The sequence below is a fragment of the Sinocyclocheilus grahami genome, unplaced genomic scaffold (genome assembly GCF_001515645.1).
Source record: "Sinocyclocheilus grahami isolate Dianchi unplaced genomic scaffold, SAMN03320097.WGS_v1.1 scaffold457.1, whole genome shotgun sequence".
In the NCBI taxonomy this organism is placed as follows: Eukaryota; Metazoa; Chordata; class Actinopteri; order Cypriniformes; family Cyprinidae; genus Sinocyclocheilus; species Sinocyclocheilus grahami.
The window spans coordinates 478,665-493,139 of record NW_015505636.1 but is presented as its reverse complement, the minus strand read 5'-3'; the positions used below and the strand labels follow the sequence as shown (position 1 = coordinate 493,139).

General features: G+C 38.4%; 1 protein-coding gene across 8 annotated transcripts in view; it reads right to left on the bottom strand.

The window, feature by feature from the left end:
* The window catches only part of arhgap12b (Rho GTPase activating protein 12b), a 56,405-nt gene that overhangs the window by 11,549 nt on the left and 30,381 nt on the right, over positions 1-14,475 (bottom strand). For all 8 annotated transcript variants that reach the window (XM_016234729.1, XM_016234731.1, XM_016234733.1 and 5 more), the window contains exons 3-6: positions 3,476-3,736; positions 1,818-1,958; positions 1,646-1,726; positions 895-1,020 (exon numbers count right to left, since the gene is read on the bottom strand). In XM_016234729.1, coding sequence (XP_016090215.1) covers positions 895-1,020; positions 1,646-1,726; positions 1,818-1,958; positions 3,476-3,736 — 609 coding nt within the window. The remainder of the gene's footprint in view (positions 1-894; positions 1,021-1,645; positions 1,727-1,817; positions 1,959-3,475; positions 3,737-14,475) is intronic.

Genomic DNA, 14,475 nt, shown 5'->3' with positions numbered 1-14,475 from the left:
AGGACCAGCATAAATGACTAACAAGATAAAATACAAACCATATGCACTCACACACACACACACGCATGGAAAATGCACAAGATTAAGGACTGTTAAAAGCCTTGTGCTCTCCTAGAGGAAATATATTTGGTCTGTGTTAATCTTCACTGGCACCTGAGTGAAGGAAAAAATGACTTTGACAGCCTTTTAATTGGCTTTTAGGCCTCATGCTGGTTAACAGGATAAACAATAGGATAACAATTTTTTTTTTTAATTGTATTTTGGTATGTCAGGTTCTCAATTATTCTCTGAGGATATTTAGATTGACATTTTTTGCATTTTGAGGAAAGGTGTTGAAGGTGTACATTTTTATCAGTTCAAGCATGATCATTTTGCAGGAAATGAAACCCATGATTTTGGCATGGCTAGCATCCAAAATTAAAATAAATAAATAAATAAAATGTACATTTAAAATTAAAAATAGTTACAATACTATTTATAATATTCATATATTTTTTTTAAATATGTTCTTATGTTTATTTTTGTTAAAGGTTAACTGTTTTTACCTGATTTTTTTTAATAGTGTGATTTTTGGTGAACTGTATTGAATCCAATTAGGGTCACTCAATTTGAATTATAACATAAAACATAAAAAAACATACAACAGATAAAATAGAAAACAGTATTTTAAGTTGTAATAATATTCGCAATATTACTGTTTTTACTATATTTTGATCAACTAAATCAAGCCTTGGTGAACATGAGACTTCTTCCAAAAACATATGCTGACCCCAAACTTTTGAGTGGTATTGTATGTATTTATATATATTGCACACAAAAAAACTGTATTGTGAAGATTATTTTGTGCTCTAGTTGTGCTGTGATTTGTTTGTGTTCAACAACATAGATGCATACCTTGTCACTGATGTCCAGCACATAGGTGCTGTGTCTCCACTTGGTCAGCACAATGGGCTCCTGCTGTTTCCTTTCCAAACTGTGACTCTTAGGAGCTTCTCCAGAGATTGGAGGAGAGAGATTATACTGGGAACAAACAGGAAGAAAAAGAGAGAGAGAAAGTGACAGATTAGTCCAATTAGTGATGCAAGAAACACAAAATATAATGGGCACTAGCAGACTCACCACAAAAATAACATTCGGAAGATCATGTATACATAACTCTACTGGAAAAAGTTTTAAGATAGAAAATAGATTGCTTAAAAAGATCCAATTAAGTTTATATATAAAATAAGTATTGGCAGTGATAAAGACACAAAATAGTAAACAAAGGTACCTCTCTCCTCACCGTCCACAGCACCATGTGCGGTCAGATCCCCTCCTCCGAACATAAGCCCACCCAACCCGCTCAGCCCCCCAGAGCACAGCATGTGCGTGCGTGTGTGTGCGTGTGTTAGATGGAATGAGAGTGAGAGGAAGTGTAATAAAAGAGAAGCGTGTGGTCAGATAAACAGTGTCCAGCAGTGACTGGGGCACTAGAGACACTGATCTCAACTAACTAGATTAGGGAATCAGGGTTACTATTAGATTTTCCCAGGAATCCTCCTACTGCCCTGGTTAACACTATAGCTAAAGCAGTTAATGATCACACATGACCTAAAAAGAGAAGAAAGGCTGTCTGAGAATTTCTGAGGAAAAAACTTTAACTTACTTTTGGTAACTCCCATTCTGAGCGGGATCCGTCAGCGCTGTAATAATACGGTCGCCCTCGCTCGTCCACATGCTTAATCCACTGCCAAACAAACAAACAAAAAAGATTTGTTACTCTGTCTCTCAATCAAAACAAAAAGAGATTTCTGTATGTAAGCAACTCCTTCCAGCACCTTCTCATTGGTGAATTCAGATACATAGAGTGTGTGGCCATGTTCATCCAGCTCCTCAGACCAGCCTCTAGGGGGCGATCCGTACTGACTATCTGACTGACTGGAGTGTGGGCTGGGGCAATTCTCCTCAGAAGACAAATGCTGAAGAAAACAGCAAGACAAGAAAATTAGTAAAAATGGCAGAAAGATAAGAGAAAAACTGCTACTTCAACTGTATGGCATGGCAACAACAACACTAAAGTAAACTGCTTTGGATTAAAAAAAACGACAAAATGTAAATGCAAATGTTATTTATTTAAAAATATTATATTTAAAATTTATAAATGTATCTCCTCATCCACCACCAGTGTGCAGCATCCACCTGGATGATGCGACGGCAGCCATAGTGTGCCAGAACGCCCACCACAAACTAGCTTATTGATGGAGAGGAGACAGAGTGATGAAGCCAATCAGTAGATATGGGGATTGTTAGGAGGCCATGATGATCAGAGGCCAATGGGCAAATTTGGCCAGGATGCCAAGGTCACACCTCTGCTCTTTTCGAAAGACATCCTGGGATTTTTAATTACCACAGAGAGTCAGGACCTCGGTTTAACATCTCATCCGAAGGACGTTGCTTGTTGACAGTATAGTGTCCCCATCACTATACTGGGGCGTTAGGACCCACACAGACCACAGGGTGAGCACCCCCTGCAGGCCTCACTAACACCTCTTCCAGCAGCAACCTAGTTTTCCCAGGAGGTCTCCCATCCAGGTACTAACCAGGCTCAACCCTGCTTAGCTTCAGTGGGCAACCAGTCTTGGGCTACAGGGTGATATGGCTGCCAGCATAATCAGTGTCTCATTCACTGATACAATATACATTTTATTATTATTATTGTTATTGTTGTTATTATTTTACTTTTAAATAAACAATGATAATAGTTGTAGTTGTACAACAATGATAAAAGTTGCAATAATATTTTTTATATATTATATTATAACATCTGAATTACTATTATATATTAATAATCCACATACACACACACACACATATACATTATTATTTAAAAACAAATAAAACATTTTTAATATGGATTTTGTTCTAAGTTAGAGCATCTGTAATATATATCATTTTAACTGATAAACAACAACAAAAAAAACAGCATGTCCCCCTTTTATTGTGCCCAAATTTTTCCACTAGATGGCAGCTATGAACAATGGAAAGAGTGAAACTTACATTGAAGCTTCAGATAAAACTAAATTAGTTTGGAAAACAGGTCAAACATTGTACTCTTGTAAATACAGACATACATGTCAGTGTTTACAGTAACCAGAATAACTTAACACATTTTTGGTAAAAAATAATCCTTAATAATAGTGATTTCCGCAGAGAGTGAGTTGCTCCACTCTGTTCTGAGTGAAGCTGGGTCAGCCGTCTGTTGAAGCTTAAATATCTGAACAGCATTTTTCAAAGGCTTAAATATAGACTGAAGACCTACTTCAACTCTGGCCTAGTTCAAACTTTCACATGCACAAGCATGTGGGCACAGAGTCACACTCACATTTTCATTATTACATCAATGCAAAGATGGTATGTTTACAGATGAAATGAGATATATTATTTACATAGCTGACCAACATGGACTTTTCAATGGTCATTTTCCCAGTTGTGTTACCTCCATGTCTCCAGTGTTGGACGTGTCCCCACGAGTGACCCCGTTGTCTCGAGAGCGGGGCGGTTTCCACGTCCTCTCCTGAGTCATGCGGTTGTAGTAGAAGTTTCTTCCACTCGTATCTTTGTGTGTTTCCCAGTCGCCCAGGATATGCAGAGGGGAGGAAGAGGGAACAGGTGGGAGAGACGACTGAGAGATCTTTAGCTCCTGGAGGTTGGTGTAAACAGGGGACTCGGGTCGACCCTGTCCGGTGGGAGATATGCCCTGTAGACAAAACAGAGGAAGAGAGGCAAGACAGGAAAATTATGTAATTTTAACCAGCTAATAAAACTTTACTTATTTTGCCAAGCATTGGAAAAACTCTGACAAAGAGATCCAAGATTCACAGGGAGCCCAAGAGACCTCTGCCAATGATTTTATTGAAGCATTCTCGGTCGAAAACTGGCTGGACTCTAACACTGTTCCTTTAAAACACATTTTAAAAGAGAAGAAAGCATGACGAGAATTCAATAAAGTTAAAAATTAAGCACAGAAATATTTGCATATGTTTTTCCAAGAAAGAGACTCACAGAACGACAGGAGGAGCCAATTAGAAAGAAACTTGAACAGAATCACAGAATGACCATCTGTACTTAATCTGAATGAGTCAATGCTGATATAAATATATTTTAAAAATCAAAAAAAAAAAAAATCCATATATAAATCTGTTTGGACAGATTACACCATTCCTGAAATTTCTTGATTTATAAGAAAGGCATGACAAAATGAAACAAAAACTAGACTGGTAAAGATTATTTATAATGTAAGTCTACAGGATAAGACATCATAATTGAAAGAAATATTTTGATTTTATGAACAATGCTAGAAACCGCAAGGTCATGAGTATAACATACTATTAAGGTTGCAAAAGTGTTCGCTAAATTAATACATTGTAAATACCAATACAACGGTTCAGTAATCCAGTAGAAATGTCTGGTTAGTACAAATGAAAGTAAAGAAGCTAGTCAATGAAAAGCTGTTTGAAAGGGTTATTTTAGAAGTGTCTCTACCTCGTTACTGTTAGACAGACCACGTCCTCGCTACTAAAGGCACTGTTATTTTCGTGTAACCCATTGTGAGCTTCACCATAATGAAAACCAGCCACACAATACAAACGAACACACAAACCAGAGGAAAATTGAGCGACTGAAAACTCAATATATAGGAAGAACAGAAATAGAAGCCATTCTCTCACCTAAGCATAACAGAAAATACTGCTCCCAGAACATCAACAAAGCCACCACTGACTGCTTGACTTGAAACGCACTGTAACTGGTAATGTGTCTGTGAATACATACGCTACTATTAAGTAACCTGCCAGGGGGTTCTTAAAACTTGGACATAACATCTGAGGACCAATCCAACAAAACAATGACCCATTTCTAACCTTTTAAAAATTTGACAATTCCTGTTTTTATGAAAAGGCTGTTAGCAAAGACCCGAGTATTTGGAAGAGAGAAAGAGGCTTGTTAGGTAATCCATCCTGTCATGCATGGAAACATATGGGACATCCTGTCATACTGAAATAATAAGGTTAATCGTGATAACAGACTCGAAAATATTCCAACATTTTCCAATGTCCTGTGAAAACTGTGGCATTGAGCAAAACATTTCAAAATTGAATCCCAACATTTCATTCAGCCAAATACATTTTAATCATAATTATCACTAAACTACACTGCACCAGTCCTAAGTCGTATCACTACATGCTCTTTCAGCTTACATAATTAAATGATATCAACTCAGATTAATATTTCATGTCTATCTATCTATCTGTCTGTCCCCGTCTCCCTGACTAAGGATTTTCATAGTCGAAAATAACTTTTCAAATCTTGCTGATATTCGACTGATAGTCGAATCATAATTTGGGGGCGGGGGGCAAAATACATTACCAAGAGTCAAGTCAGACATTCGACAGTCACAATTACTGACGTTAACACACAGGGAAAAGGTGTAATGGATGCCTCGCAAATACAAACTGGGTAAATAATGTTTTATGTTTTGATTAAAAGATAGTTAGCATTAAACGTCAGTGAAACCCTAAGAATTCACAAAATTTTTACAATAGTGCTCTCATTATAACGTTATGTATGACATTAGTTATTAAAGGGATAGTTCACCCAAAAATGAAAATTTGATGTTTATCTGCTTACCCCCAGGGCATCCAAGATGTAGGTGACTTTGTTTCTTCAGTAGAACACATTTGATGATTTTTAAGTCGACCCGTTGCAGTCTATCAGTCTTATAATGCATGGCAATGGTAACAAAATCTATGAGAGTAAAAAAAAACATGCACAGACAAATCACTTCTGAGCCTGCTCGCCTGAAGTTATGGTTGATTGCTCTTCGGCTGGATATCAACAGACTGTGACGAGTCGGCTGCCTCCCCCTAATTATCAGCATCATCCCGTTCCTTAATCGCTGCCCTTCGGCCCCGCAGCACGACGAGGACACCAGATCCCCTGTTTATTTTGGACACTTGATTCCCTTTTTTCTAGACACTTTGTTTATTGTCTGTCGTTTGCTCCTCCCGCGACAACAACACACATTAACATAAACTACGCCAGAGCGCGTACACATCTCACGCACAGGAAGCCGTGCACGTGCACAAAGACAGTTGGACATAGTGGTGTATTAGAGGTAAAAAATGAAATAAATACTGTTCGGTTTCTGGCACAAACCGATCGTTTCGTGTCTTAGGACATCAATGTGTCATCACGAGCCGCAGGGTTTCATTTGGATTTGTCTGTGCATGTTTTTTTTAGACTATTTTGTTACCATTGCCATGCATTTTAAGACTGATAGACTCCAACGGGTCGACTTAAAAATCATCAAATGTGTTCTACTGAAGAAACAAAGTCACCTACATCTTGGATGCCCTGGGGGTAAGCAGATAAACATCAAATTTTTAATTTTTGGGTGAACTATCCCTTTAATGTTCTGCATTTCTGTTGCGCTGAAGATGACCAGTAGAATGAAGCATTTGATAGCAGGTTTTTAATCAATGGGATTTAACTCACCATTTATCTCATATAGAATAGGCTTCGTTATTTATACAACGTAACGTTAATATTAGGATTTATAGGCTATCTGCACAAAATGCCCCGAATGCACGAACTCTGCGCGGCTCTGAATGAACTCCTTTTGTGGACGCGTTCTTCACGCAACAACGTGCAGAAACACAGCAACTAAAGTCTAAAAATTCACAGCGTTTTATTATAATAGTGTTCTCATTATAATTATGTATATGACAGTCCAAGTCATAGTTATTAATATTCTGCATTGTTGTTTGTCCTGCTTGCGCTACGCGCTGAAGAGATAATCCCCGTACTACACGCGCTTTACTGCAGCGCTACTCAACCAAATGCATCTTATACGAGATAAGTAATATATACACAATATTTTTATTTGGTATTGCTAAATTTTAAAGAGGTCAGCTGCAGCAAAATGCTGGATTACATTTGCAAGGTTGTTATACATTTATTTTTATTTTTAAACAAACTCAGAGTGAACAAAATAAACGGAATCACAAAATTAAAATTAAAAACAAAAAGTTATATCTTAATATAATTTAAAGTAATATAATACAATTTAAAGTATAAAATATAATATAAAGCATTTGAAATCAAACATTAAAAATGCAGTGGTAAATTTCACCTTCTGAGTCCTGCTTGTCTCTTGTGTTGTAGGTCTTGTTCTTTTCTGTCTAATGGAGATACTGAAACTCTCCAACTCAATATCTGCATACAAACCACAACCCTTGTTTGCATATCTGTCTCTTGCTCTGTTTCAACCACATGTATACTGTATCTACTTTTGAACAGCACACTGAGAGAGACCAGCCTACACTGGATTATTTCATAAGAAAGGTGACCCAAAAATTCTCAATGTCTCAATATCGCAGTGATTATAAGTTCATTTCAATCAGTGTATGTACAATGATCCATACACACACAGAGAAGCACAGAGGAATGTATTCAAATTCATACTCAGCCACATGCCTCCACATGGAAATGTGTAGAGCACACCCAGGAGGAAATGCACAGCATGCACATATACAGTAGCAGCTGTGACTGTCCATGAACTACAGCCCCTATGGCAAAATATGAGATAAAAACAAGGACCCATCTCTCTCTCTCTGTCTGTGTGTGTGTGTGTGTGTGTGTGTCTATAAACATTTATAAAGGAACAGTACAAACATTTTTTCAAGGACCCATCTCTCTCTCTCTGTCTGTGTGTGTGTGTGTGTGTGTGTGTGTGTGTGTGTGTCTATAAACATTTATAAAGGAACAGAGTACAAACATTTTAAAAAAAATCTAGACCACTGTTTCCGATTCTCTGCTATTCTCTTCTTGTAATGGCCACTAGAGGTCTACATTAGACCAATAAACCCTGCACCAGAGAAGGCTTATGTGCAAACATGGTAACCTGCATTCTTTTCCCTCCTAAGCACCTCATTACTTATGACCTGTGAGTGAGTGAGTGTGTGTGTGTGTGTGTGTGTCTAGTGTGTTTGAACCAAACAGGACAAAAGCGAGGTCCTCCATAAGCATTTCTAGAGGGTCTTGGTCTTGTAAAGTACTTTGATTAATGCTGACTGTACATTATCCTTCTAATTACAAAATCAATAATTTAAATAGGCATTAAAGGGGTCATATGATGTTGCTAAAAAGAACATTATTTTGTGTGTTTGGTGTAATAAAATGTGTTTTTGCGGTTTAAGCTTAAAAAAACACATTATTTTCCACATACTGTACATTATTGTTTCTCTCTATGCCCCGCCTTTCTGAAACGCGTCGATTTTTACAAAGCTCATCGGTCTGAAAAGCGAGGTGTGCTCTGATTTGCCAGCTATCCAGTACGTTGTGATTGGCCGAATACCTCAAGCGTGTGACGGAAATGTTACGCCCCTTACCATACTGGGATGGCGTGTGTCCCGGCGCGACAAGACAAAAACAGTAAAACCCATTATAAACGAGGCATTTGTTGCATCCAGTGGGGACATAATTACGGATTATAATGACTTGTACTGTCTTTTTACACGTTGCGTTGCATCGCGCCGCGTAAACATAAAACCATGTCTGCATTTGTGATCGGAGAAATGATAAACAACAAGTCCTACTCTACACTGTTCAAAACTCGCGTTTGAATCATCAGTGGCAAATTCTTTAAATATGAAAACGTACTTACAGTCTGAGCGTCAGAACAGCTGGCATTGTAGTCTACTCTACCAGGATCAGGAAACAGTCCTCCATAAAATGCGCTGCACACATCTGAATATTTGGGTTGAACTGTTCTCGAAAAGTGTTGTAAATACAACTTAACCACTGATTTCTAGTCGTGTCCTCTTTTGGAAGGCCAAACAAAGTAGTTTCGCTTTCACAACGAAACACACAGCTTCACACACGGCAGGCTTGAGTGAGGAATGGCCGGCGGGCTAGAGAATGGTGCGGCCGCCAGATTCGACAAAGGAGCGTCTGGAGGGCTTGTGGCAACCACATGTGACGACCTCGGGCTGGACTCTGCTTCGTCCACGGTGAAAGCCGATCCGCCGATCCACAGCGCCGCTCTGGAACAGTGTTGTAAATACAACTTAACCACTGATTTCTAGTCGTGTCCTGTTTTGGAAGGCCAAACAAAGTAGTTTCGCATTCACAACGAAACACACAGTGTCTCCACGACATGGCGACAGCAAAAATACTACAGCGAGAATAAAAGTTACGCCTTCTTTCTTTGCGTGAACATTTGGGCGGCGTTATGCAAATCTTCCCACACAGTGACGTAGACATGTCAATGTCTAGCAAAAATAGCTTTACATAAAAATTACATAAAATTTTAGCAAACTGGGTGGCATTTGTACAATCTTATTCATACGATTTCGTGAGATCGGCCTATAGTTAGGTTTAGTGTTGGGCTTAAGGGCTGATCTTCATACATACTTTTTCCAAAAAATCATGTTTATATATATATCATACAAATTCACTACCAATTTGTCAAACTGTAAATTAGTTACAAATTGCCATAACATTCAAAATCATCATTGCTATATCTCATGAGATAAGGTTAGTTCAGATCGGTTAAATTAAAGTTTCATCTTCTTCACATCAAAAATAATGTAACTATTAGCAATAATAATAACCTTCAATCCATCATATCACTCCCTTTGTTTTTAGAGAGCAGACTCTTTTACTTCTCTTCTTTTGTCCATCACAAACTACCCCTTTCATAAAGAAAGGCAAATATCACACTCTTCCTCCTGGACTGAGTATGGATGACCAGCGTAACCTACATTTCCATCTGACTGCCTTTAGTCAGGATGCATCCGTTCAGCCACACATTAGCACATCTGTGACATATCTAGAGCCATGCGGGCACAGCCACACAGTCACCTCCCCCAGAGCCCCTGGAGCCACATAGATGTGTGCTCAACCGAACATGAGGTCTATATCTACAGTATGAGACCACAGTATCTACTGCAAGTGTGTCACAAAGGACACAACCATACACACTCAAATCAATAAGTGTGGCTCCAGGAAGGCCGATTTATTAGACAGCAAACTTTATGGGGAATTTTAGCTCTATTTTACACCTCAGCGAGTTCAGCAACGCTTAAACTATGACAGAGAGACAACCAATTAACCTTTAGGTCTTCGGCACACAGCCTAATGCTGCGTGATACCACACACACACACACACAGACCTCCCTGCGCTCAGCGCTAATGCTGGCGGTTTCTATAGGATTCGATGAGAATATGAAATCTCAGTCAGAGCAGCAAGATGAACAGCTGCACACTTTCCTCAATGGAACAGATGCTAAATGGGTTAAAAATGCAACAAGAAAAACAGACTGAAATTCAAGAGGAAAGCCTGTGGGAAAAGAATAATGATTGGTGATAGGCCTGGATGGTCATTTAGGGAAGTGCATCTACATTTTTTCATTACTTGTTGAACTGTAGTAGATGAGAAACATATCCATTCATCCATCTTATAACAAGATAATTCGAAGAATGTTTTTGTTTGAATTTTCTGTCCATAAAATAAAAATTAGCAGGATAAAATATTATTTTGGACTCTGCTGACTTTCAATGTATGGACAAATCCATCTGAAACATTCTTTAAAATATCTTCTTTTGTGTTTCACAGAGGAAAGAAAGTCATACAGAGTAAATAGTGACAGAATTTTCCTTTTTGGGTGAACTCTCTCTTTAAGACTAACTAGTTGTTCAGACAACCCACCAACTAGCTAATTATTAAAATGTGTAGATTTGCATCTGTTATAATCAGTGAATTTGGCAGTGAATATATGAGCATTTCTGTGAGTGTGTAGAAGTGCAGAAAACCTGGGGGCGATGTGCTTTGATGGTAGTCTGTCCTCTTTTGGAAGGCCAAACAAAGTAGTTTCGCTTTCACAACGAAACACACAGCTTCACACACGGCAGGCTTGAGTGAGGAATGGCCGGCGGGCTAGAGAATGGTGCGGCCGCCAGATTCGACAAAGGAGCGTCTGGAGGGCTTGTGGCAACCACATGTGACGACCTCGGGCTGGACTCTGCTTCGTCCACGGTGAAAGCCGATCCGCCGATCCACAGCGCCGCAAAGTTGATGTATTTCCTCAGCGATTAGCACAGATCAGCTCTAGGCATGACAAAGCAGATATCGTCCTCTTTTGGAAGGCCAAACAAAGTAGTTTCGCATTCACAACGAAACACACAGTGTCTCCACGACATGGCGGCAGCAAAAATACTACAGCGAGAATAAAAGTTACGCCTTCTTTCTTTGCGTGAACATTTGGGCGGCGTTATGCAAATCTTCCCACACAGTGACGTAGACATGTCAATGTCTAGCAAAAATAGCTTTACATAAAAATTACATAAAATTTTAGCAAACTGGGTGTGCCTCACAGATGTAATATAACTTAAAATGCAGGAACTCCCTAATATGGATCCCTATCACTGAGCTGAATTAAAGAAGATATAAACGCTTTGACTAATTAAACATGGAAGACAATTAAACATAACTGTGTCAATATATTGTTTATCGGTGGTGTTCAAGCCATCGCTAGTGTTTTCATAAGAAGGTGGTATATTTCTAATGTAATGCTAATTAACATAGCATTTATTACAGTTTCTACTGATGTTATAAAGTAAGTTTGGAGTAAAAACATGTTATTAAATGTTCTCTTTTTTGGACAACAGGTTTATAAATGCTTCGTTACCTGCAGTTCGAACACACCAAAGATTAAGAACTTCACTGTGTCAATATATTGTTTATCGGTGGTGTTCAAGCCATCGCTAGTGTTTTCATAAGGTGGTATATTTCTAATGTAATGCGAATTAACATAGCATTTATTACAGTTTCTACTGACGTTATAAAGTAAGTTTGGAGTAAAAACATGTTATTAAATGTTCTCTTTTTTGGACAACAGGTTTATAAATGCTTCGTTACCTGCAGTTCGAACACACCAAAGATTAGGAACTTCCGCCATTAGCTCTAGGAACTATGAAAAGGTTCCTCCGGTGCGAAAGCCCCTATTGTGGTTTGGAAGCACACTGGTCAATGCAGTCAGACAACATTATGCTTTTCATATAACAGTACTTGCTAATCAATAACTGAGGTTAAGCTGTATTAGCACCACACAGCATAATATACAGTATAATTCATGCAGTGGCGGGCCATGCATTTTACACCTAGGCCTTCAGTGGCGTCCTACACGAATTAATCCATCTCTTCATACCATCATAATGATGCCACAGCTATAGAAACCATAAATATTACACAGTAATGCAGTATAACAGGGCACTACATAACAGACAGGTATCTTATGTAGCGAGAATGAATGCCATTACTAAAGAAAGAAACCCAATTAACAATTGCGCAACACATCATCTGTAGCTGAAGCATTAACCTAACAAAATGACACAAATACAGTCCATCCAATGTTCTTACAGACATTTATTCACCCAAACGTATTTATACCTTACAGATAACATTGGTATGAAACAAATAAGGTGATTACATGCGTTTTAAAGTTGACCTAACAATTTAATGTTCTCTTACTGCTTTTCATCTTCACGAGTCTCCCCGCCGGTCTGCCAGCGCACTGCGGGAGGAAAATACTGGTTAGCACAGCTTTACTAGGAAAGTGAGCAAGTAACATTAAAATAATTCATATAAGACGATGAAGAAAAGTGTATAGATGTGTTTTAACGTACCTCTGTGACTCTCATCTCCCTGCTGGTCTGCCTCTGCCAGCGGCGCTGCGGCCGGAGGAAAAGACCGGTTAATACAGCTCCACTCGGGAAACTGAGATATTCTTACGGAAACTTAAACCTGGCTTTATATCGCAAATAACCTGGCAAATAACATCAGAATACAACGCATCAAGCGATAGAGTCAAAAATGAAAATTAAGCTACCATACTCTAGTGGTTTTTCATCTTCACAAGTCTTTCACAGAGCCGGTGCCGAGGAGGTGTGTGGTTGTTTTTCGCAGTCATTAGGACTACTGTTTTTAGATTTACTAAATATAGTAGGCAAATATTTTTTCAAAATGCACTGAAAATCTAAACCTGAGGAACAGTAATAAAAGTTTTACTAAGTTTTAATAAAATGATTTACAGTGATGCTGTTTGGTAGCTAGTACGCTGACCATCCAATCAAAGGAGGAGGAAATGCTGACGTTATCATTAGCCAGCTAGATGGCCCTGGTGTTGCCAACTCGAAATCTGATTGGTTAAAGCAACGGTTTCATTGCCATTGATTTAAGCTAACAGACGCCTGCACTGTTGATTCTGAAGGCCTTAAGGCAGATTTCTTAGACCCTGGCAACACGATTGCTGAAATATGATTGGATAAAAGCTCTAATATAAACATACACTGCTGAAAGCAGTGCAACCAAGAGAAAAGCTATGAAATGAAGAGAATAGACTATTGGAAATAATTTAATACACATTCATGGAAAAATATATTAAAACTAAATCAGTGATTCTGATAGTGTTTAGGCCAGCAGAGAAGGCTTTGCTGGCCCTGACGGCCCACCACTGAATTCATGAATAATTGAACACACTCCTGCCCCTCCAGACACCCCTTGGGAAGCTAAGCCTCCTGACTAATGAGAAAATCCCTCGTTAATTCCTGTTGTGGTATTGCCTCTTGCTAATTACATGGGTTACAAGGCTGGACTGTGAAAGTATGGCAGTGGTGTTAGCAGGATGAGTAAGCAGCAATGGAGTCATGCCAGTTAGGATGGTGTCACGTCACACATTTTTAATGATTTATTATTCCCTTAAGGCCAAAAAATATTTAGATGTATATAACATATATCATGATCTTCAAGACAGACTATAGTGATCTTAATACCAAAGCTTATGGACAGATGATGCCCTGACACAACCTATGGGACTTACTATGATCTCTATAAATGAAAATAACAGATTTGCCTCACGCACACACAGATTTGAGACAGATATATATTCATAAGAGCAAGATTTTATTCTACTCGAACATACAGTAGCAATTAACTTTCTATTATGCTAACAATTTGATTTTAATTACGAAAACTAAGAGCATTTTAATAATTTTTGCTCTACAACAACTAATTATGAAAGAAAATCTGGACAAACACATTTATAACATCCCTCCACATACAACAACTAGAACACTGGATCTCCGATTCACCAAATCACTAATAGACTTGATCTGAGGTCAGTGTTTATTTGACCAAATAAAATATCTAGATCACAACACAACATCCAATCTAATTGATCTAAAACACATTTTAAAAGGTACTAAAGTAACTAAAATAATAGTCATATAGCTAGTTTTTTATTTTTTAAATCAGGCTTGCTGGTAATCTGAGATTCTCTGCTCAGTGTTCTTTTCTCTCCCTTCTTTACTGACTTTGAAAAACCCACTGAAACCCATTTATTTGTAACACCTAGACTGGAAGACTTACCAAAGAGCTTT